This window comes from Myotis lucifugus, unplaced genomic scaffold, assembly GCF_000147115.1.
Source record: "Myotis lucifugus unplaced genomic scaffold, Myoluc2.0 scaffold_276, whole genome shotgun sequence".
In the NCBI taxonomy this organism is placed as follows: Eukaryota; Metazoa; Chordata; class Mammalia; order Chiroptera; family Vespertilionidae; genus Myotis; species Myotis lucifugus.
Window position 1 is genome coordinate 957,589 of NW_005871324.1, and position 27,187 is coordinate 984,775.

Below are 27,187 nucleotides of genomic sequence, written 5' to 3' on the forward strand. Positions count from 1 at the left end.
GCTGGCAGTTGACTAAAAGCTCCCAACCGCTCCTTGTTTTCTTTTTTTTTTTTTTTATTCTGGGCCAGCTTTAGCTCTGAGGCCTCGCTGCTGAAAACATGGATACAATATTGCAGTCCAGGGCTGACTGACAGCCGGTTTTGTTTAGCTTCTTATTTGCAACATAGTAATAGTTGCTTAGAGTTGCAGTTGAGAGTCCGGCAAGTGAGGCGGGGAACGTTGGAGTCTGCAGTTCCTGGAGGAAGCAAGCCTCCCTGCTCGCTTCAGTGCATGGCTGCCAGCCGCCATCTTGGCTGACAGTTAATTTGCATAAGGATACGCTGATTAACCAATGGGAAGGGTAGCGGTCGTACGCCAATTACCATGTTTCTCTTTTATTAGTGTAGATGAGAGAGTGACCGGGAATTGAACCCTGACCTCCTGGTTCATAGGTCGACGTTCAACCACTGAGCCATGCTAGCTGGGCTCCTCAACACATTTTTTAAAAATCGATTTTAGAGAGAGAGGAAGGGAGGGAGGGAGGAAGAGAGAGAAACAAGAGAAACACTGATTGGTTGCCTCACCCTGACTGGGGATCAAACCCACAATCTAGGTAAGTGCCCTGACCAGGAATTGAACCCATGACCCTTTGGTGCACCAGACAACATTTAACCAACTGAGCCACACCGACCAGTGCTTAATGATATATTTTTGGAATAAGCTATCTTTTTTTAGAAGGGACTGGATTAGAAATACACCAATTCTGGAACCATGAACATCTGAATGCCCAAGGTGTCTTTGGCCCTATGTGTGCGGGAGGATAACAGGTTTAAATGCTGGAAATATCAGAGAAAGGCTGGGGCCACTACCTGCTAGGACTATAGATGTATCTCCCTGACAACAGAAAATGAATGCTGAAGTTTTGGCAAATCTGAGGTTTTAACAGCAAGCCCATTAAAATGGGAAGAAAGTCCATAAGATAAGGAAACCTCATCTCCAATTTATTCTCAGAATCTTAAAATGGTGCCTGGCCCATGGAATGCACATGACTATTTGTTAAACAAATATACCATAGACGAATTCCAAATTTCCTATCATGAAAGAACCAGAAATTCGTATCCCTAAAAACATGTAATGTACACAGAAGTCTTTATCTACCTAGAAAGAGGGGTGTGTGGTAAATTCTATGCTCTACACAGCACACTCTACAGCAGCAGGGTCTGACGACTTTTTGCTTCCATGGACTGACTTGTCTGATGATCTGTGGTGTCCAGGATGACAGTCACTGATTTCCCCATGAGGTTACTGGGCACTTGAAATGTAATTAAATTTCAACTGACTGTAACTTGAGAAACTCAATTTTTAGTTTCATTTAATTTTAATTAGTTTAAATGTAAATAGTTCCATATGGCTAATAGCTATATAGCATTAGACAGCACAGCCCCAGAAAGCCAAACTACTTGCTTAGCTTCTGTTTTATTTTACCATGAAAATGACAACAGCATAACTATCTAAGACACTAACTTAGAAACAATGTTTTTATTGCTTTTAGACAGAAAGGAAGGGAGAGGGAAAGGGAAACATCAATCAGCTACCTCCTGCATGCCCCCTACTCGGGAGCCCCAAACTAGGAATCGAACTGGTGACCTCTCAGTGCATGAAATGAGCCACAACCGCCAGGGCTAAAACACTAACATTTTTCTTTTTTTTAAATCTATTTTTATTGATTTCAGAGAGGAAGGGAGAGGGAGAGAGAGATCGAAACATCAATGATGAGAGAGAATCATTGATTGGCTGCCTCCTACATGCCCCCCATTAGGGATTGAGCCTGTAACCTGGGCATGTGCCCTGACTGGAAATTGAACCATGATCTCCTGGTTCATACATAGGATGACGCTCAACCACTGAACACTAACATTTTAAAAAATATTTATTTTTACTGATTTCAGAGAGGAAAGGAGAGGGAGAGAGAGAAACATCAATGAGGAGAGAGAATTAATGATCGCTGCCTTCTGCACACCCGCTAATGGGGAATCAAGCCCGCAATCCAGGCATGACCCTTGACTGGAATCAAACCTGGGACCCTTCAGTCCACAGGCCAACACTCTATCCACTGCGCCAAACCAGCTAGGGCAACAGTAACATTTTTAAAAGATATTTACTCCCACATTCTCTAGAAAATGAAAACATCAGAACTATCCAAAATATTAAAATAAAAATAAGCCCAGATATTTACTCACATCCCCTCAAGAAACAAGCCGGGTTTGGCCTCATGTAAGCTTGGTTAGGTACTCTGAGAGCCACTGTGAAGGAAGTCACAGAGATTACAGTGTGTCTCACAAAGGCGCTCAGAGAACCCCAAGCTTCCCAGGAGCCCTGGGCACCGCCCCGTAAATACCTGTGCTGAGGGCTCTCTGCCCAAAGGGATGGAGCTTGACTGGACGGCAGACACAGCGGTGGTGGGCGGGAACCGGGCTCTTACTTGCATCCCGCCTTGGGCCAAGGCTTCGGCGATCATCTTGAGGACAGAGGGACAACAGACAAGGTGATCGCAACAAAGAAACTCAGTGCAGGGCAGGTGGAGAGGGGTGTGCAGCCTCCGTGACAAGTAGCTCCATGACAAGGGTGAGGGGCCTTGAGGGGCTAGAGGCAGTCCGGCCTACATGTTCAAGCCCGCAGCATGGAGGCCCATCTAGGCATCAGGAATCTAGAGGAGCCGCCAAGAATGCTGCCTCCAGACCTTTCTATTGTGTTGGATGCACTCCTTCCTCGAGCCTCTGACCTGCTGATGCGCCCACAGAGCCTTCAAAGCCAGACCTCAATGGCCAAAGGGTGTTTTTAGGAGACCGAGCTCCTGGGACAGGCTCTGAGAGAGTGCGCTCCGCCAAAGCTGGTCAGAAGTCGGCTGTCATTAAACCAGCTCACCTTTCCTTCCCAATAGGATACTGCCTTATGCAACCACCTCCCCTGCACTCAAACTGTCCTTGTCTCCTCCAGGCGGTTAAGTTTCTACCGGGGAACCAGTTTATCACTAAAACCAGGGAGAGGTGGGCAAGGGGAGCCTGGGCCTCAGCTTAAAGCCTCGAGCTCACGAGGAGGTATGCCTCCCCAGGGACATGGGTCAGGTCTGTCCTTAAACATACAAGATGATTCCAAATTCCAGAATTCCAGCCTGTCCTGGGACCACTCCCCTCATCAACTTATGCTTCTGAGAACATCGGGGCAGCATGTCGTAGGTCAAGGCCTGGCTTGCACTGCCGGGAACCAGTGGCCTCCTGAGGCCCGGTCATTCTCACTCTGGGCTCGGAGTTGGGGATGGAGAACAGGCCTGGATGCACTCCCAACTTATCAGGTGAAACCAAGCTATAACAACTCAGCCCCTCGGAAAGGAAGAGGGGTGAACCATGGGGGGAAAAACATCTGTCCCACGAGGGTGTGGGCCAGTCCATGAGACTGAAGCGAAGCGGCACTGATGGCGATTCAGTCTATGCGGCGAGGTGGTGCCAGGACAGAGCTCAGAAGCAGGGGAAAGGGCTGAGGGGAGATCTCTGGCATCACAACTGTGTTCCACACTCACATTCACGGGTCACATGCAGCAGGCACCGCAAGCTGGGGGTGACACAAGCAGTAGCAGGTTCCAACCTGAGCCTTCCAATAGCGATGGGAATGGGGCAGCCGTCCCACTGGGCTGGGCGAAGACATTTCTGCAGCCACCCCAACAAAAGAACTCCCTGGGGGTGGGGGGCGAGGAAGGCATTCTGGTGTCTGCCAAACACGAGCGCGGTCCTGAAGAGCCCACCGCTCACCACCCAGTTAAAACACAAAGTGGGATGTTGGGGAGGGTGTGAGGACAGGAAGCCTCGGGGAAACATGACTCCTACTCCCCAAGCCCAGGGTGGGGCCAAAAGCAGCTCTGTCCTGGGTTCGGCTCTCAGCCCATGGGCAGATGGGGGTAATAGTAAACGGTGTCCATTTACAACCACCAATGGGTTGCACATTAGGGTCAGTGGCCACTAAAAAGTGTTCTTGCCAGAGGGAGAAAGATCTGGAAGTAAGTCAGGTGGTACAAGAGAATTGCAAATTTTTTCCATGAAGAAATGAAAGTAATAAGGAATGGATGCTTAAATCTAATTTGCTGCTGACTGGTTTTCTTGTAACTGAGAAATCCTGGGAGGAAAAGCTCATTTTCTTTTAACCACAAATTCTAATGAAAACACAGCAGTGGTGTTTACAAGATCAGATGACCCAGGCAGCAAACACCCAGCAACTCACTCTCCCATTCTGCTGAGTGACCACATTTCTTTACCTCCCAACACACATCCACCCAGAAAGGAATTCAAGCTCCATCCTTAAGGCTGTGGGCTGCGGGCATGGCTCCTCCATGGTCACTAGGCAGGAGGGCCTGGAAGGAGGACAGAGAGCGTCCATACAGGGCGGCACATCAGGGAAGTATCTATTTTTTTTTTAAATCTTCACCCGAGGATATTTTTTCATTGCTTTTTAGAGAGAGTGGAAGAGAAGGGGAGAGACAGAGAGAAACATCAATGTGAGAGACACGTCAATTGGTTGCCTCCCACACCTGTCCGACCGGGGTCAGGGATCGAGCCTGCAACCGAGGTACATGCCCTTCACCAGAATCAAACCTGGGACCCTTCAGTCCAGGCCGATGTCCTATCCACTGAGAAAAACTGGCTAGGACAGGGAAGTATCTCTGATGATAATTCTTTTGTAACTTGAAAGTTATAATTAAGACTGTTGAACTCCGAGGGAAGGCAGGGGAGGGGTGAGTGGGAATGAACCTGTATGCATATATGCATAACCCATGGACACAGACAATGAGGTGGTGAGGGCCTGGGGGAGGATGGGAGCGACTGGAAGAGATTAAGGAGGGGAAAAGGAGGACCTATGTAATACTTTCCACAAAGATTTTTTAAAAGTTATAATTAAGTTTCCATATACCAAAAAACAGAATGTTGAAAGATAAAAACATAGGGACTGTTTGGAAATGGAGACACATTCTGTTCTGGTTTTATCTGCAGTCACAGATAACATTTATGAAAGAAACAGAAGCTAGTGCAGCTACCCTGTGTAACCTAGTAAGTCCCACTGTAGTGACAATGACATCAACTTTCTCGTTTACACAAATAACATTCCATACGAGAACCAAGCATCTACATAACAGGGCACACCAATTTTCGTAGCACACCACACACCAAACTCAGCCCCTGGTTGAGCCCTGGCCACTCATCCGGCCACACCACCATGGAGTGTTCGACAAGGCACCTCTTTTCTGTGCTGAGGGGACAGAGTTGAGAGACAAGGCATGGAGGGCTACCAGCTCAAGCCCAGTCTCAGCACTTCTTTCACAGAACCAGCACTTGCCCCTGTGAGCAGCAGTTCACATATGTAAAGCAGCGACACGTGGTCACCATGTCCTAATGTCAAATGCACGGGCACCACATAGGAGTACTAGCTTGCATCTTTAAACCCCTAGTAGACGACTGGCTGACACAATTCAGGGGCACCAAAGTGACCCAGTAACTCACTTCTGGGAAGCATCAGGAAACAATCTAAAACCCAGCCATGCATTAGACATGCATCCCTGGTAACAGTAAAAAAATGAAAATAATCTCAGGATCCAAGAACAGTACATAAATTAAGGACAGCAGGATATATTCATAAAAGGAACACTACCAATAGAATAATGTTGACTGAGATATTTAATTATAAAACGTTTTACCTCTATTGTAATGTAATAGCCATACACAAAATCCTATGTATGTCCTATGACCTCCACTACGTGAGAACTGGAAAGAAAAGATATCAAACTGTTTCTTCTAGTCTGAAATGTTTCCCTTATTTATAGTTCTCTTAACTACCCACATTCTACAGTCACCACATATATTTAAAGTTTTGGGGTCCAAGTATCTCTAGCCTTGTCTTGTCCAGGTTGCAAAGGAAGGCTGTGAATCCACAGATTCTCCCAGGAAGGCTTGTCCACCATGGGGACACCGCTGCTAATAGAATGCAGGGATGCCAGCCAACCGGGCTCCACAAAACTGCACTGCCTGCCAGGAGCCCAGAGGTGAACCAGCAGATCAGAGGCAGGGGACTGCCTGCCAAGGTTCTGCATCTGGGCTGAGGCACGGCACACACAGGCACTCGCACACCTGGGCTTCAAGAACGCTTCCTGTGCCGCCAGCACCCGGGAATCCCACCATGGGCCACACAGGGCAGGGTGAGGCCTCTCACCCACCCTACCCGACGCTGGTCTGTGACACACAGGAATGAGGTGACACTGCTCCTAAAAGAAAACCTGAAGGCTCATTCTTTATAAAACCAAACCCACCCACAAGTACTCAAGTACTTCATCCACCCCAGCTACGAGTCCCCCTCCTGAAAAGAAGAGGCCCCGTCCCCTCTGAGCGTTGCCTGCCAGCAGCCTTGTGCCTCCACCTGGAGGTAAAGAAGGTTACAAATCAAGGTTACTCTAGAGGGGACCGAGCTGGCTGGGCTGGGACCTCCAGCAGAAGCAAAGGGCAGAGTAACTGCTGGGAAAAGCAGAGCTGCACACGGGCTCATGCAGGGTACTGAGCACAAACAACCACGCCTGCTTCTGGAAGGTGGTGAGGTGCCAGGGAAGCGACAGGGAGTACACTTCCTTGAGCAAGAAGCCTAGGAATAAACCAGCAGGATGGAGCCAGACCTCGGTCGGAAGACATCAACCTTTCTATGGCAGCTCATTCCCAAACACCGATAAATGGGATGGAGAGAGAAGTTCTGCTTCAGGATGGCCCAGTGCAAGGTACAAAATGCCAAGCTTCTCACTCTCCTACTAGACTGGACCCGAGAACCAGAAGTTTCCATTAAGAATGGTCCTGGGATAGAGGAGGGAGGGTCACTTTGTGACAAGGGCAGTGGCTTCTGTGGACTGGGTGGGCCCTGGTTCTGACCATGCACCTCCTTCTCTGCATGAGACACCAAGAAGAGGGAGCCCGAGGAAGCCTGAGAACAAGCACAGGACACACAGCAGTGGCAGCAGAGATGGACTCCAACCTCGTCACACAGGGCAGCCAGCCCCCGTCCCCGCTACAGACACGAAGTCCATCGTGTGTCTCACATAGGACCATGTCTGGGCACGCTGGTGACGTGGGGAACTCTGGGCCCAGGTCATTTGGTGCAGTGAGCCCAGAGGCTGCTAGGCTGGCTCAGCTGCATCGAAACACCGCAGGTTCCTCCCTTCGGCTAGCTTCTCCTCAGGCAGCTTCCCACAACTCCAGCCACGCAGCTGGGACCAGGAAGGACTGTTTCTGAGCGTCCCCCACAGGGAAATGTCATCTGACACTAAGGGAACACACCGAATCCCAGAAGTGCTCGACCTGTGGCCCTGCACACTCACGGATAACGAGCGGGGCAGGAGTGCAGTGTGGCACCGGGTGGCTGTAGCCTCACATCAACTAGCATATCTGCTCCATCTAAAGCCAACACTCTTCTGAGCTGGACTATTGTGCTCTTACCACTGGGTGGAGACAGGAAGAACTGAGGCCCCAGACTGGATGTCCCCCCACCTCAGCACCAGCACGAGGGCAAGGGAGGGTGTCCATGGAGAAGTCACAGGGCCAAGCTCCAACCCCCAGAAACCAACAAGAATCTGGTCTCTACTACGAAAAGGCAGGGTAAGGCCTCCTCCATCCATCAATATCCAATACCCAGAGGGTGAACGTGGTGGGCCTCGGCCACACTTCCCAACACAGGAGTAAGCCCCAGAAGTCAGCCTGGCAGGGACCTCAGCACAAGCCTGCGCTGTCAACTGGAACCAGATGCCACCATTCCCACGCTCTTTCTACTGTCCACCCCCTGCTAGCCCCGTACTCAGAGTTGAGGCAAGCATGAGACTACAACACTCCCCTCTCCACTGAGTGGTCTAAGAAGGAAAGAGGTAAGAAAAAGGACATCAGAGGAGAGGTGGGAATGGCACGTGCACTATGCAGCTGGGGGACTCAGATATCATCAAGCAGAGCTGGCTACCTCATGACTCCAGGGACCAGCTCCAGGAAAGCCATCATCTCGCAAAGTGCCAGGGAAGAGAAGACCCACGCTTTACCAACCTGGCCCTGATCCAACCAGGACCCTCGCCACAGAGCGCTGGAAATCCAGCTCCATTCGCAAGTGGACATGCACCTGCTAACTACAGAAGCCCTTGGCTCTGATGGCCCTCACCTGGACTCCAGAACCCACTATCTGGGGGGCCTGAGCTGTCGGCGCTGTCTGCTGCTGCACCGGTGGCTGCACCTGGGGCTGCTGCACCACCATCGGAGCTCGGACCTGGGGGAGGAAGGGAGAATTCGATTTGGAGCCACGGAGAGCAGAGCACCCACTACTTCTGGGGGAGCTTTGACGTTCGAAGCTTCTCATGAGGAGGATGGGATCGTTATGTCTTCACTGGTTATTATGTCACCTTAATGGCCGTTCCTTATCCTTTAGCTCATGAGCAATGTCCCACACCAGCCTGTCTTTGAGTTGCACAGTGGAGTCCCACTTCCTCTAACGCTGGTGAGAAGTACAGCTTTCCCACTGAGATGTCATCACCATCTATCACTGCAAACAAAGCAATGGCTCCAACCACACAGCCCAGTCTTCTCAACCTCGGGCCCAAGCACACTGACAGTCTATAAGAGTCCCACTCAGAGCCCTGATGCCTCAAAAGAAACCAGAGTGGATGGCCAGCCAGCAGAAGGATGGCTCCTAGGTGGCAGGTCTACTAATACCTGCTTCTCCCAACTATCCCCAGCCTTTCAGCCTGCTCCTGTGAGCCTTCTATTCACTTGCCACTCAATTCAGGCATGGTCTATCTTTACTCCATTCAATGAGTCACACATAGAAAAGGCCATGAAAACCAAGGAAACGAGCAAAAAAACCCCACACATAAAAATGGCGCCTTGATGTAGCTACTCCTAACTTAGTGGCAATATTCTGTCCTCTGTGTAAACGTCACTGACTGGATTTTTGCTTTCTACAGAGATGCATAATAAGACTGAAAGTAACATTTTATATTAATACCCTCCTCAAAAATATGGTAATGGCAGGGATCTTTGATCAGAAACTCTGAGCAAGTAGCAAACCACCATGGATGCTTAATGGAGGTGACAGGTCCTTCCCACAGTGAGAATGCACGTGCTGTCACCTATCTAGTCATCAACAATCCTAAAATCATCCATAATTTTAAAATGGCCACGGCCACCACCACAATCAGCCATGCTGCTTGGAAGACAAACTGCTACTCCTGCAGCAGGCACCCCCAGTGCAGGCTGCAGCAGCTCTTGGAATGCACACTCCCTCGCTGAGCCAGACGTGAAGGTCAACATGGGAAAGGGTCACCTGAGTCCCATTGCTTGAAGAGAGGACATGCCATCTATAGCCAAAGAGCTTCAGAAACTGCTAATGGCCACAAGCTTCATGTGATACCAGAGAAGAGCCACGGCCTACCACAAGTCATGGGTACTCACAAGCTTCAGCGGAGGTTGGGGGTATAGCATCTGTCCAGGTAGGGCCGGAGCCTGCGACACCAAAGGCTGGGTCTGTGACTGTGGCGGGAGCTGTGATGGTTGGTTCTGAGCCACTGGTGGTTGCTGAGGCTGTGGCTGTGGCTGGTGGTGCTGTGGGTGATGCATCTGCTGCAGCTGCTGGGGCAGGGCCTGGGAGGGGGGAGGCTGTGGCTGCTGCATTGGTGGCTGCTGCATTGGCGGCTGGGCCTGCAAAGCCTGCTGCTGCTGCTGTTGCTGCAGCTGCAACTGTGCCATCCTCTGCAGCTGCTGCTGCTGCTGTATCTAGGGGCAGAACAAGTAGCACTCCGTCACCCCATTGGCCTCTGGGCCCTGTGCCAGCCTTGCCCCAGGAAGCCTGCCTGGGCTGTCCTCACACGGGGCAGAGGGAGCACTTCCCACAGAGAACACTGAGGAAACACCAGGAGTGCACTTGTGCCCTGGCCATCAGACGCTGGCTGGTCTACCCCTAGACCTGAGAGGATGGAAGATTCAAGGGAAATATTGGGAGAGTTTAGTAAGAGTAACATATGGATGCAGTCCTATGGAGGCTGGGATAAACGCTCAGGTGACTCAAATCTCCAAGGTCCCTACACTGGTCAATAGTACCAGCCTCACGAAGATGGCCAATGTCTGATTTTCAGGATGAAGATGAAAGGTGGGACTGAAGACTCACTGTCGGTTCTGAGAGGGTGGCCACTGAGAAAAGGAGTCAGCGAGCCAAGGCCTGGAGGAGGTAGAAAAGTGAAGGTCCCCTCAGGGATTCCCTCCCTCAGCCAAGAGCAGACCTAACAATAGATGCTTAACATGTCTGATGCTGACTGTAAACCATGGGGGGTGGGGTGACTGTTTTCTTAGGAACAGGGCTTCTAATGTGACATTGCCATGACCCTGTAGGACACTAGATGTAGGTCGATTAGTGCTGTGTTCAGGCACCAAACAAGCCCACGTGATGGCTCAAGCATTCATGCATCTTGGAGAGTTCGTCTCACTTCTTGATTCAGTTAACTCTTATATGAATCGCTTGCACCCAGAGCCTCCACTGAGTCAGCCCCCAGCACGTAGTAGGTCTGCAGCTAGACACCCAAGTCTGGCAGAGAGGCCAGTCTTGTGAGATCAGATTACCTCCTAGCAAGTCAGGGCCTATTTTTCCTCCATGTTCTAGGTTCTGTGGGAAGCTCATGAAGAAGGAAGCTGAGACACCAGGGGTCAGGAGGATCCACTACTGGCTCTGAGTCCCTATACCCATCACAATGGCTGGTGCGTGTCCAGAGCTCCAACACCACAGGAGGGAGGCCAAGTACAGGAACAAGAGCACCTGGTACCTGTTGCTGGTTTTGATGGTGCAATTTAAGCAGGTGCTGCTGTTGCTGCTGCTGCTGCTGGAGCTGCTGCTGCTGCTGCTGCACCACTGCCTGGAACTGCTGCTGCATGGCATTCTGCTGAGCCTGGAACTGCTGCTGCTGCTGCTGCTGCAATGCCGCCTGCTGCTGCTGGAACTGCTGCTGCTGCTGTTGCTGCTGCTGCAACGCCACCTGCTGGAGCTGCAGCTGGGCTGGAGACAGACCCGGAATCAGGCCCAGCTGTACCAGGCCAGCAGAGCCCATTGCCCAGGGCTGTGCAGAAAGGGAGGGTGGTAAGACCATCTGCTGCCCCACCTGCTGCTGGGATTGAACATATGTGATGGGAGCAACATTTGTGTGGATTATGAAACTTACTATTATGAATTGTTCTATAATAATAAAGAAAAAAGAAAAGAGCTAAGTCTTTTGGATAGCCAAGAAGCCCAGCCTCTGGTAACTACCAATCTACTTTCTGTCTTTATGGCTTCGTCCATTCTGGACATTTCAAATTAATGGAATCTCACAATATGTGGTCTTTTTTGATGGGCTTCTTTCGCTTAGCATAATATTTACAAGGTTCACCCATGATGTAGCACATATCAATATTTCATTTATTTTTATTGCCAAATAGGATTCCATTATACTAGTGGTTCCCATTATACCCCACAGGGGGCGCAATTCGAGAATGAGTTAATAACAGTGAATTTTTTTGCATTTCTTATGGTTCTAGGGGCCTCATATACAGTATATAAATATATATTGTGACATATTTATGCATTTCAGTTCTCTATTATGTTTTGAAACTTTACTTGCTATTTTTTCATATCACTTCATATTATTATTATTTTAAAAAGATTTTTATTGATTTCAGAGAGTGAAAGGGAAAGAGAGCCAGAAACATCAATGGTGAGAACGAATCATGGATTGGCTGCCTCCTGGCTGCCCCACACTGGGGATCAAGTCCACAACCTGGGCATGTGCCCCAACTGGGAATCAAACCATGACCTCCTGGTTCATAGGTCAATGCTCAACCACTGCGCCATGCTGGCCAGGCTTATTATTATCCTATATCCTATATAATAAAAGGCTAATATGCAAATTGTCCCCTCGACCAGAAGTTCAACCATGAGTTCGACCAGGGGGTGGGGCCGGCCTGTCAACCACCTACAGCCCCTCCCCCCTGCCGGCCCAAACCGGGTGGGCTGGCTGGACCTCACCTGTGCACAAATTCATGCACCAGGCCTCTAGTTTTTTAACTATTTCTTAGGGATTTCTTCCTCAGTACTTCAACTTTCATTCTTTTATTTTTCTCTTTCATGGATGTCATGTTCTTTGGGAGCTTGTTTAGACCAAGTTAATGGCCTTTTAGGCTTCCTCCACGTGAATAGGAGTTCATTTTTTGAATAAGAATTATATGTTAAGGGGGGTGGGGAGAGAGGCATCAGTATTTTAGAGATGCTTAGGTAGGGCATGGCCAAAAAAAGATTGGAAACCACTTCACTATACGGATTTTCCACATTTGGTTTATCCATTCATCAGCTATGGACATTTGGGTTGTTTCCACTTTGGGGCTATTATAATAATGCTGATATGAGCAACCGTTTATAAGATTTTCTATGGAGCAGTTTCTTTTGGAGTAATGAAAAGGTTCTAAAATTGATTGGAGTGATGGTTGCACAACTCTCTGAATATACTAAAAACTACCAAAGGTTTCACTTTAAATGGGAGAACTATATGGTATGTGAATTATATCTAAATAAAGCTGTTATAAAATTAAAAAAATATATGGAGAGAGATCCATTGTATACTTTGACCAGCTTCTACCTATGGTACCATTTTGTGAAATTATAAGAGAATAACACAGCCAGAATATGTGCTCATCTGTGCAGGTGTAAATATTAACTTCTATACAATTTTCTCAACTGAGTAGATTACAGTCAAAATACTGAACAATTCCAACACCACAGGGATCCCTAGGAGTGCCATCTGCTTCAGCAACCCCATCCTTCCACCCATGGCAACAACTAAGGTGTCCTCCATTTCTGAAATGTTGCCATTTAAAAAACGTTACATAAGTGGGACCATACAGTATGGTTAGTTTTTTTCATTCAGCATAATTCTCTGAATATCATCCAGGCTGTAACAACTTTAAAATTTACTTTAAAGAGAGAAAGAAAAGGGGAGGGAGGGAGAGAAGGAGAGAGGGAGAGAGGGAGAAAGAAAGAGGGAGGGAGGGAGGGAGAGAGGGAGAGGGAGGAAGGGAGGGAGGGAGGGAGAGAGGGGGAGGGAGGAAGGGAGGGAGGGAGAGAGAGAGATCCATTAGTTGTTCCACTTATTTACGCATTTATTGGTTGCTTCTTGTATATGCCTTGACTGGTAACTGAACCTGCAACCTTGGTGTATCGGGATGACACTCCAACCAACTGAGCTCCCCAGCCAGGGCTGTTCATGTACACTTAAATAAAGTATAAAGTTTAGGCATATTTTAATCTCTTTTCCAAATACAAAGATCTGAGAACCTTCTCTATTTTTTTTTTTAAGAGAGGTAGGGAAAGGGAGAGAGAGAAACATTGATGTGAGTGAGGCAGCGATCATCTGCCTCCTGCATGCCCCCTACGGGGGATTGAGCCCACAACCCAGGCATGTGCCCTGACCGGAATCGAAGCAACAGCCTTTCGGTACACAGGATGCCGCCCAACCAACTGAATCACACTGGCCAGGGCAAACCCTATTTTTTAAAGTAGGTTTTATGTGCCCATAATAGACCTGATTTCCTTGATATATTCCCCCCTCTGACTTCCATTTATTTTGGTCCCTGTTTATCAACTTATGGCCACACAGCAGACTTATAAGAATCAGGATAGAATAATGACTAGGGGTACAGCCTCTGACCCAGACTACCCTGACTCAAATCCCAACTCTGTCACTGTTCTATGCCTCAGTTTCCTACACTGGACTAATAAATAACCTATTATAGGTAGAATACTCAAAATAGTGCTTGGAATGTAGCAGGTCCATATGGAGGTTAGCTCTGAATATTATTATTTTATAGAGGTAATATTTGTTTACACCAAGAATTCTCAACCTTATCCTTACTGAAATTTGAGCCAGATAATCCTGTGTTATGGGGGGGCTGTCCTGTGCATGTAAGGTGTTTAGCAGCATCTCTGGCTTCTACCCACTGGATGCCAATCGCACCCTCACAGTTGTGACATCAAAATGGTCTGTAGACATTGCCAAATGTTCCCTAGGGTGCAAAATCATTGAGAATTACTGGTTTAGATTCACTACCTTACATGAAAAATATTTCTTCTCCCATCTTACACCTGGCATGTTGAGAAGGATGGTCTGAGAAGAGGAAATGGTGAGCAAATAAAAGTATGTCCTTAAAAACCTTTTAATGAAGGTTCCTTAGGCTTTATTTATCTAAAAATGTCTGTTTCCTCCTATTCCTTGGAAGTTTTACTGGCACATAACTGTGGTTGGCAGCTCTATTCTCAGCACTCTAACCACCTCTTATCTTCTTGACTCCGTCACTGAGTCTGCTGAGTCGACTTCTTGCTCCTTACAGAAACTGGCCATTTTTAAGAGATTCTTCTGGCCTTTGGTATTCTGTTTCACAACAGGTTAAGACATGGATGCTTTATTTAACCGGTGTGGGTGTGCTGAGCTTTTCTAAGCCATCATCTCCTCACATACTACTGTGCTTCCATTCTCTCCACTTGGTCCTTTTATTAGATATTAGACTTTCTGATTTTATCCTCTACATTTCTTACCCTCCTATTTTCCATGTCTGCTTCTCTGGGCTACATTCTACAGAATTTCTTCAAATGTAGCTCTAGTTCACAAATTCTTTCTTCAGCTATATCTAATGCACTGTTTATTCATCCATGCTTTTTCTTTCATGAATTTTATTTCTCAGCTTCTAAAAGTTCTATTTGGTTCCTTTTCAAATCGGCGTGGTCATTCCAGGTAGTATCACAGTGCTTGTTCATTTGGGATTCCATCCTTTATTCTTTTAGCATGCCAAGCCCATACCTAACAATTGCTATGTGTGTGGTCCCTGGGGATTTCCACATCTGTTTATTGTTTCTGTTCTTCCTCATGGTGCCTTTGCTTCCTTTCATACCTACTGATCTTTGACTGTGTGCTCAATGCTTGACCTTAACTGCAATTCCAACAGTACTAATCTTGGAAGCATTCTCCTCCAATCTGCCCTTGCTTCTGGGGGTGCTAGGGATGCCAAGGACCCTAGCACAAATCCTGCTGGATGGAGGGACCCCAAAGCTTGCTTTTCCTATCTTGCAGTGAGCCAGGGCACAGCAAGGGAAAGAGCATCCTCTACTTCTGCCAGCCGAGCAATCCAAAATGCAGCCTACCCAGGATCTAGTTATCCAGAAGAAGGAGGGTTCCTCAGCACCCAGTCTGTCAAACAGCCAGAAATAGGACTGATTTTTAAAGTCGGTTTTTACATGCACATGATACAAAATTCATTGAGGAACAAAAATGTTCAGAGGGACAAGTAAGTCTCGCTAAAACCCTGTACCCCAGCCCACAGCCTTACCCACAGTCAGAGTTTGTGTTTCTTATGACTAACCTGGGTCACTTGGAGACTATCACAGTGTGCCCTAGACTGTCCTTTGAGAACCCTGGCAAAACCTCTAAGGCCCTGCCCTCTGGGATTATGGCTTGAAGTGGCCTTAATCACACAGTGGCATTTGGAAAAAATGTTAGAAAGGGAGAGCAAATGCCCATTGGGCCATGACACATATTTCAGGTAGACCAGGCAGGCAAGAGGTCAAAGGTAGGGAGGGAAGGTCTCTGACAGAGGCAGCAGCAGGACATGAAAGTAGAGAGCCCACTTCAAACTTCCTCTAGTGCCACACAGGAGACCAGGTCCTTCCGAAGCTGAAAACAGGATGTGGGTCAAGGTCAGATTGGGGAAGCTACGAAAGCTTTTGCCACTGAACTTCTGACAGTCTTAGGTATGAGACTGTAAGACAAATCATAGATAGGAGCATTCTCAACTCACACATTTTAAAACTATTTTTTATTATAAAATATAAGTTTGTGATAAAAAAAAAAAACACACCAAAAACCTCAACCAGTACACCAGAGTATAACGTAAAAAGGAGCCAGGGCCGGTACCTCTCTTATACATTCTTCCATAAGCTATCCCGTGTGTGTATCAGGTGTGCTGGTATGACAAAGGGGGACAAAGGAGCTCAAGATGAAGAACCAAGTGAAGACCTAAGAGTCTGATGGCAATATATCAGTAAGAAGAGAATGAAGACCTGAGGAGGAAGAGGATGGCTGGGGAGGGAAGATTCCAGTGCAGGAGTGTGAGAATGAGAACACATGTGCCATCTGAGAAGAGCAAGGCAATGCTAATACAGTAAATCCAACAAAGAACAGGGCGCTCAGGTCAGGCAGCCTGGGTGTGACCCCAGCTATAGGTCATGCTACCTTCTGGGGAAAGCAGAGGCAATGGCACTGCCCTCTTCATAGGTTACTATGAGGGACACACAACAAAAATACATTGAAACACCACAGCCCACACACAAGTGTTCACAGCAGCTTTATGTATAACCGCCCCAAACTGGAAACAACCCAAACATCCTTCTAGGGTGAATGCATAAGTAAACTGAGCACACTCAGTCCTTGGGACACTCGTGGAATACTACTCAGCAATGAAGAGGAGTGAATGACTAATACAACTTGGAGGATCTCAAGGGCATTATGCTGAGTAAAAAGAGCCAATCTCAAAAAGTCAGACATTATATGATGCCACTGATAAAACACTGGCAAAGTGATACAATTATAGAGAACAGATCAGTGACTGCCAGGGCTTAGGGTTGGAGGGCATGTGTGATTATTAGAAGGTATACAACAGCCCTAGCCAGGTTGGCTCAGCAGATAGAGCAGTGGTTCCCAAACTTATTTGGCCTACCTCCCCCTTTCCAGAAAAAATATTACTCAGCGCCCCCTGGAAATTAATTTTTTTAAAATTTTAATAGCAATTAAACAGAAAGATATATGTATTAATGTTTCTACCTTTTTCGTAAAATATAGTAAAGAAAGGTGTAAATTCGAAACATTGAAGTTTGAAACTATGAAACTATTTATTGAACTCAGAATAGAAAGGTAATACAAAAAAAGTTAAAACAAATGCACCTGTAGCCATCACCACCCCCCCCTGGATCGCTGCAGCGCCCACCAGGGGGTGGTAGTGCCCACTTTGGGAATCACTGAGATAGAGTGTCAGACTGCATACTGAAGGGTACCGGGTTCAATTCTGGTCAAGGGCACATGCCCAAGTTGCAGGCTCAATACCCAGTAGGGGGCATACAGGAGGCAGCAAATCAATGATTCTCTCCCATCATTGATGTTTTTATCTCTCTCTCCCTCTCCCTTCCTCTCTAAAATCAATAAAATACATTAAAAAAAAAAAAAGGTATACGATAGCCCAGCTGAGAGACATAGGTTAAGCGACAACCTATGAACCAGGGAGTCACGGTTTGATTCCCAGGCAGGGCACATGCCAGGGTTGTGTGCTTGATCCCCAGTAGGGGGTGTGCAGGATGCAGCTGATTGTGTCTCTCTCATCGAAGTTTCTATCACTCTATCCCTCTCACTTCCTCTCACTCTAAAAATCAATAAAAAAATAATTTAAAAAAAGAGATATACAACAACTTGTTGGTGGTGATGGAACAGTTCTGCATGCTGACAGTGCTGATGGTTACTCAATTCCACATATGATAAAATCTCATAGAACTACACACATGTAAGTGCATGCACAAGAATGCATATAGGAACTGCTGACGTCTGAATAGTCTCCCTGAGTTGAGCACTGTCCCCATGCTCACTTCTCAGTTTTGATGATGTACTAAGATATTATCATTGGGGAAGCTGGGTGAAGGGTACATGGGAACTCTGCACTACTCTGCAACTTCCTGTGACTCAAGTATTCCAAAAATAAAATGTTCTATTAAGGCCGAAACCGGTTTGGCTCAGTGGATAGAGCGTCGGCCTGCCGACTGAGAGGTCCAGGTTCGATGATGTCTGAATAGTCTCCCTGAGTTGAGCACTGTCCCCATGCTCACTTCTCAGTTTTGATGATGTACTAAGATATTATCATTGTCGATGTTTCTAGCTCTCTATCTCTCTCCCTTACTCTCTGTGAAAAATCAATAAAATATATTTTTTAAAAAAAATGTTCTATTAAGGAAAAATAGTGTCGAAGCACTTTGATGTCCTGAAGTACATTCCAGGTACTAAGTAAATGTTTATCCAAGGTCCATCAAGAGGGGTCCTGGAAAGAAAGGAAGACCTGCACTACAGTCCAGCTCCTGGAAGGGGCAGCCGAGTACAGAAGACAAGGGGCCGTGTGCTGCAGAGAAGTGCAAAGAGGGCAAGGGCAGCACTGGAAGAGATGGCTCCTGAGAGCGGGGCAGTCTAGGGATTGTGAGATGCTAACAGCACTTGTTCATGACCAAGAACACTCCTGAGACATAACTGTTTCTCTTACAGCTACAAAATACAAGCCCTTGGATGGAGCCCCAGATCACTCCAACCTCCTCCGAGTCCTCCACTCTCACCCCGGGGTAGGAAGAGGGCCTCAGTGTCACTTAACTCTCCTGGTAGCCCACAGAAGGCTTGGAGCCTTTTCTCATCACACCAACAAAGATAAAAAGACAGAGCTCCTTGGAGCTTCTCCAACCACCTTAAGCAAAGGAATAAAATGCATGCCGCTTCCGAAGAAAATGGCAGGTTTTCTGAAAATTGTGGTACTCACTCTGTGGAGTTGCCGTGGACACAACAGCCATGCCATGAGGGGCCATCCCTGAGGTGCCGGGGGGCGGCTGTCCAGAGAGAGGCATTGGCTGCCCCATGGCACCAAGGCCTCCCATCCCACCTAGGGACTGTCCTGGGCCCCGAGAAGGCATGCCAATTCCGGCTGCTCCTGCAGCGGGTCCGCCAGTCAGGCTCTGTAGGGCATTCATAGGGTCTGTGGGAACACAAAGGCACAGCATCTCAGGAAGTGCCCACGGAAATCAGGTGAGGCTCTGAAGGCTGTGAGGCCTCATGGAGCACCCACTTCTTGCTGCCTCCAGGCTCTACTGCCTCAAAGCCCCAACTGGTCAGAGTCCTGGAAGCCTCCCAAATGCTGACCTAACTGCCGGTCACAGCCCGGGGCAGGGCGCCCTGTGTGTTTATTATTGCCTCTGGACCATGAGCCCTCCTGGGCAGGGAGCACTCCTAGTCGGGCCTGTACTAGGGTCCTAAGATTGAAGGACAAATTTGCCCTCGGGGAAGGTAGCAGCCCCCACCCCTCCTGGCTGTACAATCCTTTCCTGCTGGGTGAGCACACAAGGCCCTTCTTCAAGTAAACAAGGGCACAAGGGTGGGGGTGGGGCGCACGGAAATGCCTCAGGCGGAGGGGAGGAAGGTGAAGGCAGATGCTCTCCAGGGATATTACATGGCTCCCTGTATACCAGAACCCCCACAGAGGAGCATTCTCAGGACACTACTCCTATACCCAGGGCCATCACACCATCACTTGGCCAAGCTAAGTGAGGGAAAGGTCCACAAAGCGCCAAGGAGCATTGCTGACACTCACCAAGCCCCCAGGTCTCCAGACTCAGCTCGGTGAACAATGCTGAAGCAAGACAAGGAGCCTGAAGCTCTCATCACACACATTTATGAGTGTAGGCTTATGGCAGATGACTAGCTGCAAACAGGGGTGGCCTGGCCTGGACACCCTGCCACAGAGCCCTATGCTTCAATACCAAGAGGCCAGCCGTTCTCCTGGCCATGCACTCTGATCCCACCGCCCCGCTAGCTGAGAATCACTCTACATGGAGATACCCCGAGGGGAGATAGGGCCCACATGGACAGGTGCAGCTCGCTCATCTGAGGCAGGCCTGGGCATCTGGCATTTATAGCTCTGCGGCCTACGATAAGACAAACAGCATGGGAGACTAGCTCCCTTCTTGACAGGTGGGAGTCTAGTTGGCCATGTTGGATCTCAACTCCTTCACTGGCAGCTCAGCTCGGTCAGTGAAATCAATCAAGGCTGAATTGTCAGTCAGGGTCTCCCTTATGTGATAAAGCCTTGAAATTAAAAAATAATGATAATTTTTAACTTACAAAGAAACTTTGTAACTTAAGAAAGATAATTCACAGCTACTCTCTAAGAACTACTACATGCTGTTATACTAAATATACAATAATAGTTCTCTCCCAGAGCAAAATTTTAGATAATGTCTCAATAACTATGTGAGTTTTTATAATCTTTTTGCTGGGCAAAAACTGTATCCAAGTGAAATGCAGTGGGGCAGCAGCATCTTATGGGCACAGGAAGAGGAAGGATGGGGAGTATGGGGCACAGCTCCACAATTCTCGTGACCAGCCAGAGGTCGCTCTGAACTTTGTCCTCTAGTAACAGCTTAGCCCCAGGCAAACGGGGCATCCACAATATCATTCCTGCTGCCCCATATCCAAGGGTGGGAAGAATTTGAATTCAAAAAGGAAAAATTCTTACCACTGACAGAAGCTTGAGATTTCTTGTTATCTATATTTAAAAAAAAAACAAAAACAAAATAAATAACGTTTTATATAACCACATATTTTCACAGTAAGTCCGTTTATATGCATTTGCCCAGAGGTCATTTGCTAAAACTGAGCTCACCCTGCCTAGAAACTAGATAAAACATACCTCAGAGCTTCAGTGTATGTTTGTGTGTGTCTGTGTGTGTGCACACGCACTCACACACGTGTGTATGTGTCCCATTCCTGGCAGCGCTGGCGCACAAGGGGGCCTGGGAGAAGAGGGTGCAGAACCCCCCAGGGTCAACCTGGGGCCTTAAAGAACTGCCCCAGGCAGAGGCTCACTCTGGGCCTACTCTAGCTCTCCTTCCTTCCTAGGGCCATAGTCTCAGCTCCTGCCCTGAGCAACAAACAGGAAGGCTATAGGATCCATGATGGGCCCAGAATGGTGCTGAGAACTCCATGACACCTCCATTTTCAACCTATGCCGGTGAGGCAGCATCTCTATTTTCTAGAGAAACTGAGGCTGGCCAAACCTGGCTGGAAGTCAGATCTAACTGGCCCTAGGGCAGTGATGGCGAACCTTTTGAGCTCGGCGTGTCAGCATTTTGAAAAACCCTAACTTAACTCTGGAGCCGTGTCACATATAGAAATTTTTTGATATTTGCAACCATAGTAAAACAAAGACTTATATTTTTGATATTTATTTTATATATTTAAATGCCATTTAACAAAGAAAAATCAACCAAAAAAATGAGTTCGCGTGTCACCTATGACACGCGTGTCATAGGTTCGCCATCACTGCCCTAGGGTCAGGCGGGGAACTGCCGCACCAGTTCCACCCTCTCCTGAGGCGCCAGTGAGACAGCTGTGGACACCCTAGCCCACAGGCCTGTGTGTGCCAACGTGCCAGGGCCACCTCCTGAACAGCCCAGCCCAGCCCCGACAAGCAGAGTCCCTTGCCAGGAAAAACCAGGACGGTTCATCCAGGCTGCTTGTTCTCCAAGCTCCTACTTCCATCTCCTCTTGTTCTAGAAGCCATAGAACCTTCCCAGACAGAGCAAGAAAATGAAATCAGGTGAAGTTCACCTTGTTGGCTGTCCTGGTAAAAAGCTAGTTCATGTGGAAAGAAGCAAAACCTCTGGGGTTCTTCCTTAGCCCAGGATTACTGAGACTGAATCTGTAGCTGCCTCTACAACCACAGGGGGACAGAGACTGGACTTGCCAAGTGCACACTCCAAGGACAGGCTATGTCAGGAGCCCATCTCCCGTGGAAACACAACTGCAGGCAGGCAAGAGGCGCTGTTGGCTGAAACCACAGAGTGCCCTGCCACCCCCCCCCCCCCCCCGCAGCCCGTTTCCTTTACAGATTACAGCCATCCAGGAACACTCAGTGTCTACACAGAAAACCCTGACCCTGGGATGCAGTGACACTCATTTCTGAAGTGCCATGGCTGCTGCTAGGCCTGGCTGACAACCACAGCAGGACCCTGGGAATCAGGAGGTGGAATGTGGCAGGACCTGGGTGTCCCTCACTACGGCAGGGAGCTCGAGGCAGGAAGTTGGCCTCAGAAGCTTCCAGCCTAACAGGAACACACATTTAGGTCAGGCCTCCATGGGTCAATAAAACCAACTATTAGGGAAAGAAGTTTCTGTTCCACAGTAAACTGCTTATTTAAGAAGAGCTGCCTGGAGATAAAAGCAACAGTCCTTTTCTTTTTTAAAGAATTGTTTCTTTTTTTAAACCTCACCCGAGGATATGTTTATTGATTTTAGAGAGAGGAAGGGAGAGAGGGGGAGAAGAAGAGAGGGATGGAGGGAGAGAGGGAGAGGGGAAGAGGGAGGGAGGGGGAATGCGGGGGAGAGGGGTGAGGGAGAGAGAGATATTGATTGATCGGCCACTTCCCATACACACCCAGACTTTGGGATTGAACCCGGAACCTAGGTATGTGCCCTGACCAGAAATCAAACCCGCAACCTTTCAGTGTCCGGACAACATTCCAACCAACTGAGCCACCCGATCACGGCCAACAGTCTTTTTAAAAAAAGATTAAATGGACAAGCAAAAACAGCAGTTCAGTTTAAACCACTTTGAAGCTAACATCTCCATTATGCCAAAATCAGCATTTTTCAGGCTGAGTCTCTGGGGAGATGAGAAATATGGAATCAAATGCAAAGCAATGAAGAACTTTCCAGAAAGCAGGCACTTTTACACAGACATTCTGACTCAGGCACTGTGGCCAAGTAAGTCTCCACCGCATGACAGGGTCAGCCTCTCACAGCGATCACAACCAGAAATGTAAAATTTTACTTACGAATGTCTCGGAAATGGATAATGAGCCTGGCCACAAGAGAAAGGTATTCCTCCTAAAAGTGAAAACAGGAAGCAGTTTAATCCCAGATGAAGAAGTGAAGCCGTGTGCTCCCCTTCCCTCCCCCTTGCACTCCTGAGCCACGGAGCTGAGGGCTCTTCCTGAAAGGCTGCTGGGCTGAGGCCCACCCCACGCTCTGCCCAGCTGGGCCTCCTCTGGAATCTGGCTCTCAGAGGACGGCTGTCAGTGCTCAGCTGCAGGCGGCAACAAAAGGCACCGAGAAACAGAAAAACAAGACTTCAAACTGCTGCTCCTTCCACCTTGCTGTAAACACCTAACCGAGAGGGCCAAGCGCCAGCTCAGGCACCCCTCTTTCCACGGCGGGCAGAGTAGGTCCAGTGGGGACGAGAGGCTGTCCTAAGGTCACAAGGCATTTCAGAAGTAGTCATGGGCGGGCCGCCTTTGTCTCTGCACTATTTGTATCGAAGTACTTTCGCTTTTAATACCCAGCCTGTTGCTTTTTCACTGCTGACGTCACACTTACATGCAAATCTGGATGTTTGCCCCTGGCTGTGCTTGCGGAGATCCCTGTTAATCTGAATTTACTGCACAGGCAGGGAGAGGACACAGGGCACTCAAGGGGGGCAGGTGAAGGCCACGGCCGAGGGCCCTCTTTGTCCCAGCTGCCCTGCGTGTTTCTGGAACTGCTCAGCAGGGCCTGCCTTCCACCAATTGTACTCTTTGCAACCAAGGACACTCACTACCGGGTGTTCCGCGGAAATCACTAATGTGAGTTTGTCCTGTAGTGAACAAGGGGACGCCTGACTTAAAATCTTATCTCACATAAGCTGTACATCCTTCCCTTCTCAAAATGCCCATCCTTCCATCAAGGCAGCCCCAAAAGGGCAAAGCCTTCACCACGCCCTGTGGTGCTCACATGACCCTCCTCCCCTCAGTCACTGAGAGTGGGCGTCCACTTGGCAGCAGACTGGCGAGATGATAATTAGAACCAGACATAGCGCTGTGGTGGTACTGCCCCGGGACACACACCTGTGAGCCCAGGGACAGACGGTGAACCTGTCATAAGACTATTTCCAGGGAAAAGGAAATAAAATGAAAGTGGTCTCAAGGTGAATGTAAAACTATAAGCACACTTTGTAAATCTTTATTATCCTTCATCTATCTCCAAACTTCACCCCATCCCTTTTTTCAGCCAGGGGAAATCAACAGAGGAAACTATGAGGGGGAAGGCCCGGGAGGAAAAGCTAAGCTGTGGTCCTAAGCACACCTAAGGAGGCAGGTCCTGAAAGAGGGAGTCTCTATTGGAGCAATGGGCACTTAGGACGTTGTCAACACTACCAGTTTCCCACTGCCCCACCGATTTCTGGTAGGAAAGACCATGTGCTGGGAGTGAGGGGCTCCCTGGTGTCAGGGCTCCTGCATGTGGCCCACCTACTGAGGCTGCTCCTTGAAGGAGGGCAGTTTGGGGCGTGGCTAACAGTGAAGATGTGTGTGTGGAAGAGGCTACAGGAAGCTCAGGAAACAAGGTGGCCAAGTAGGAGAGGACTAGGACTGGGAGCTTGCGAGGTCAATATCTGATGACTCGTTAGGACCTTGGACCATCTTTCAGGTGGGCAATATCCATGTGTGTTTTTTAATCCTCACCCCAGGATATTTTGTCCATTGATTTTTAGAGAGAATGGAAGGGAAGGAGGAGGGAGGGAGAGAGAGAGAGAAAAACATTGACATGAGAGAAACACATCTCGATTGGTTGCCTCCACAAATACCCCAACTGGGCCTGGGGATTGAACCTGCAACCAGGTATGAGCCCTTACTGGAAATCGAACCTGAGACCCCTCCATCCATGGGCCAACGCTCTTAACCACAGAGAAAAACCAGCCAGGGCAAGGGGGGGTGATATCTTTTTTTTTTAAGTTTTTTAAAATATTTTTATTGATTTTAGAGGAAGTGAGAGGGAAAGAGAAACATCAATGATGAGAGAGAATCACTGATCAGCTGCTTCCTGCAAGCTCCCTGCTGGGGACCAAGCCTGCAACCCAGGCATGTGCCCTGACCAGGAACGGAACCATGACCTCCTGGCTCATAGGTCAATGCTCACCACTGAGCCACATTGGCCAGGCAAGGTGAGCAATATCTTTAAAAAGGTTGCGGTCTCCATTCCTGGTCAGAGCACATACCTAGGTTGTGGGTTCGATGCTCAGTGAGGGCACACTGATATTTCTCTCTCACATCGATGTTTCTATTTCTCTCTCCTCCCCTCTTCCCCTCTAAGATCAATAAACATATCCTTGGGTGAGGATTAAAAAAAAAAAATCAACCAGAGTCTTTTACTAAGACATAATATACAGTAAGTGGGGCTCAGGAGCATGTCCCCAAAGCCCTTCACATAGAACCAGGACCAAGGGCTCAGAGCCAGATGGGCAGATTGCACCACACAGCATTCCCAGCACCATTCCCTGGCCCAGAGCAGGGGCACCGGCATGGTCTGCTCCTGGCTGAGGCTGCTCCACGGTGGAGTGGAGACTCTCTAGACTAGACCAGTGTGAAGAGGCCTGAGAGGGAAAGAGGAAGGGATATGACCACTTGGCAGGAGAAACGGGCACAGGACATAGTCACTGCTGCCAAGGGGCTTTCTTACGGGTTAAACACGTGTCCAAAATTCTTGCCAAGGCCAGGTTACTGAGGAACCACTGGGGTTTGCTGCAGGTCTGCTGCAAGCATTCTTTTCCACAGGAGACCCGGGATCTGAAACTCCACCTCCGATCTCTCCCAGGCTGGGGCTGTCATATCTCCAATCCCTAAATCTCTATCTACAGAGCACTGACATCCTGACCAACCCCCCAGGTGTGAGAATTCCCGGCCCCCAGCCAGGATAAGTCATGGCGCCTTCTACTACAAGGCACCAACCTCTCCAGGACTGCCCCAGGGTTCCAAGGTTAGGTCACCCCTTCTCTTCGGCCTCTTCCACCTCCCACTCCAGAAAGACAGAGAAATCACTCTTCCCCATCCTTTTCCCTCCTCTGAGGTCCCTCCCACCTTTTAAATTCTTTCACAGTCATTCTAATGGGGTCTCAGGTGGGAGAGACAGGTAACAAACATGCTGGGTTCCATCTGACCTAGAGAGTCTTCCTCCACCCCACCCCAGTTCCCACTGGTGAGGAAGGGCCACACTGACAGTATGTGGTTCCGTGAGGAACTTAAGCTGCAATAAAAAGCTGGGAACCAGACAACAGTATGTCTGACTCTGTAAAAAGGACAGAAAATTTCTAACACCTCTAATACATATCTCTCTTCCAAACAGGGCCTTGTCTTAGAGTTAGGGATTTAGAACCCGCTCAAACCAAGAAGATGTGGGACTCAAACTGTTAAGATCTGGTATGTGGGCTGCAGAAAGGCAAAGGCTAAGACAGTGAGTGGGCTGCTGCCTGCCAGATGCCCACTTTGGGACAGAAGCTTATTCCCCAGCTGCTGTGAGTCTCTGTGGTAGTCTCCAAGAGGGCTGCCGACAATCACTGGCCTTCCTGTACACACACACGCTGCTGCTCGCATCAAAAGGTGGAGGCAGCCAGAACCGGTTTGGCTCAGTGGATAGAGCGTCGGCCTGCGGACTGAAGGGTCCCAGGTTCGATTCCGGTCAAGGGCATGTACCTGGGTTGCGGGCACATCCCCAGTGGGAGGTGTGCAGGAGGCAGCTGATCGATGTTTCTCTCTCATCGATGTTTCTAACTCTCTATCTCTCTCCCTTCCTCTCTGTGAAAAATCAATAAAATATATTTAAAAAAAAAAAAAAAAGGTGGAGGCAATTCCAACTCCCTGAACCTGCACTGGCCTTAGTCAGGGCCTGCTCTATCTACGCAATGTCCCAGGACTTCCAAGGACAGGCAGCTTCCACTTCCTGCTTCATGGAAGCCAGCTGCCATGCAGTAAGAAGCCCAGGCTACGCTGCCAGAGCCACTACATGGAGGGAAAACCAACGGGCACACGAGTGAAGCCTTATGGGCCATCTGGCTCAGCAAAGCTGCCAGCTAGATGCAGCTACATGACAGGTCACACATGAGAGCAGCAGAATGCCAGACAGGCAATTCCAATTGCCCCAATTCCTGACGCACAGAATCAGGAGAAATAACTCACTGTTTAGGAGGCCACCAATTTGGGGGTAGTTCGGTATGAAATGATAGATAAAAAATACTGAACCAGCAACTTCTGCATTTCAAAATCTGAAATAGTTCAATAAGCCCTCAACAAAGCTCTTTTAATTATAATACAAATTAAAAACAATAAAAACACCCCATCCCCCAAATATTTGCAAATTATATATCTAATAAGAGACTGTATCTAAAATACATAAAGATCTCTAACAGTCTAACAATAAAAAGACCAAGAAACCAATTTAAAATGGGCAAAGGAACTGGCCTGTGTGGCTCAGTGGATGAGTGTCCAT

At 48.4% G+C, this 27,187-nt stretch overlaps 1 protein-coding gene across 6 annotated transcripts in view; it reads right to left on the reverse strand.

Moving 5' to 3' along the window:
- The window catches only part of MED15 (mediator complex subunit 15), a 64,574-nt gene that overhangs the window by 10,217 nt on the left and 27,170 nt on the right, over window positions 1-27,187 (reverse strand). For 2 of the 6 annotated variants that reach the window (XM_023763211.1, XM_023763212.1), the window contains exons 3-9: window positions 22,729-22,780; window positions 20,409-20,438; window positions 18,660-18,872; window positions 10,847-11,076; window positions 9,486-9,806; window positions 8,200-8,304; window positions 2,378-2,497 (exon numbers count right to left, since the gene is read on the reverse strand). In XM_023763211.1, coding sequence (XP_023618979.1) covers window positions 2,378-2,497; window positions 8,200-8,304; window positions 9,486-9,806; window positions 10,847-11,076; window positions 18,660-18,872; window positions 20,409-20,438; window positions 22,729-22,780 — 1,071 coding nt within the window. Of the gene's footprint in view, window positions 1-2,377; window positions 2,498-8,199; window positions 8,305-9,485; window positions 9,807-10,846; window positions 11,138-18,659; window positions 18,873-20,408; window positions 20,439-22,728; window positions 22,781-23,045; window positions 23,174-27,187 lie in introns of those variants that run through there. The other 4 variants (XM_023763214.1, XM_023763213.1, XM_023763215.1 and 1 more) reach the window with 4 other exon arrangements.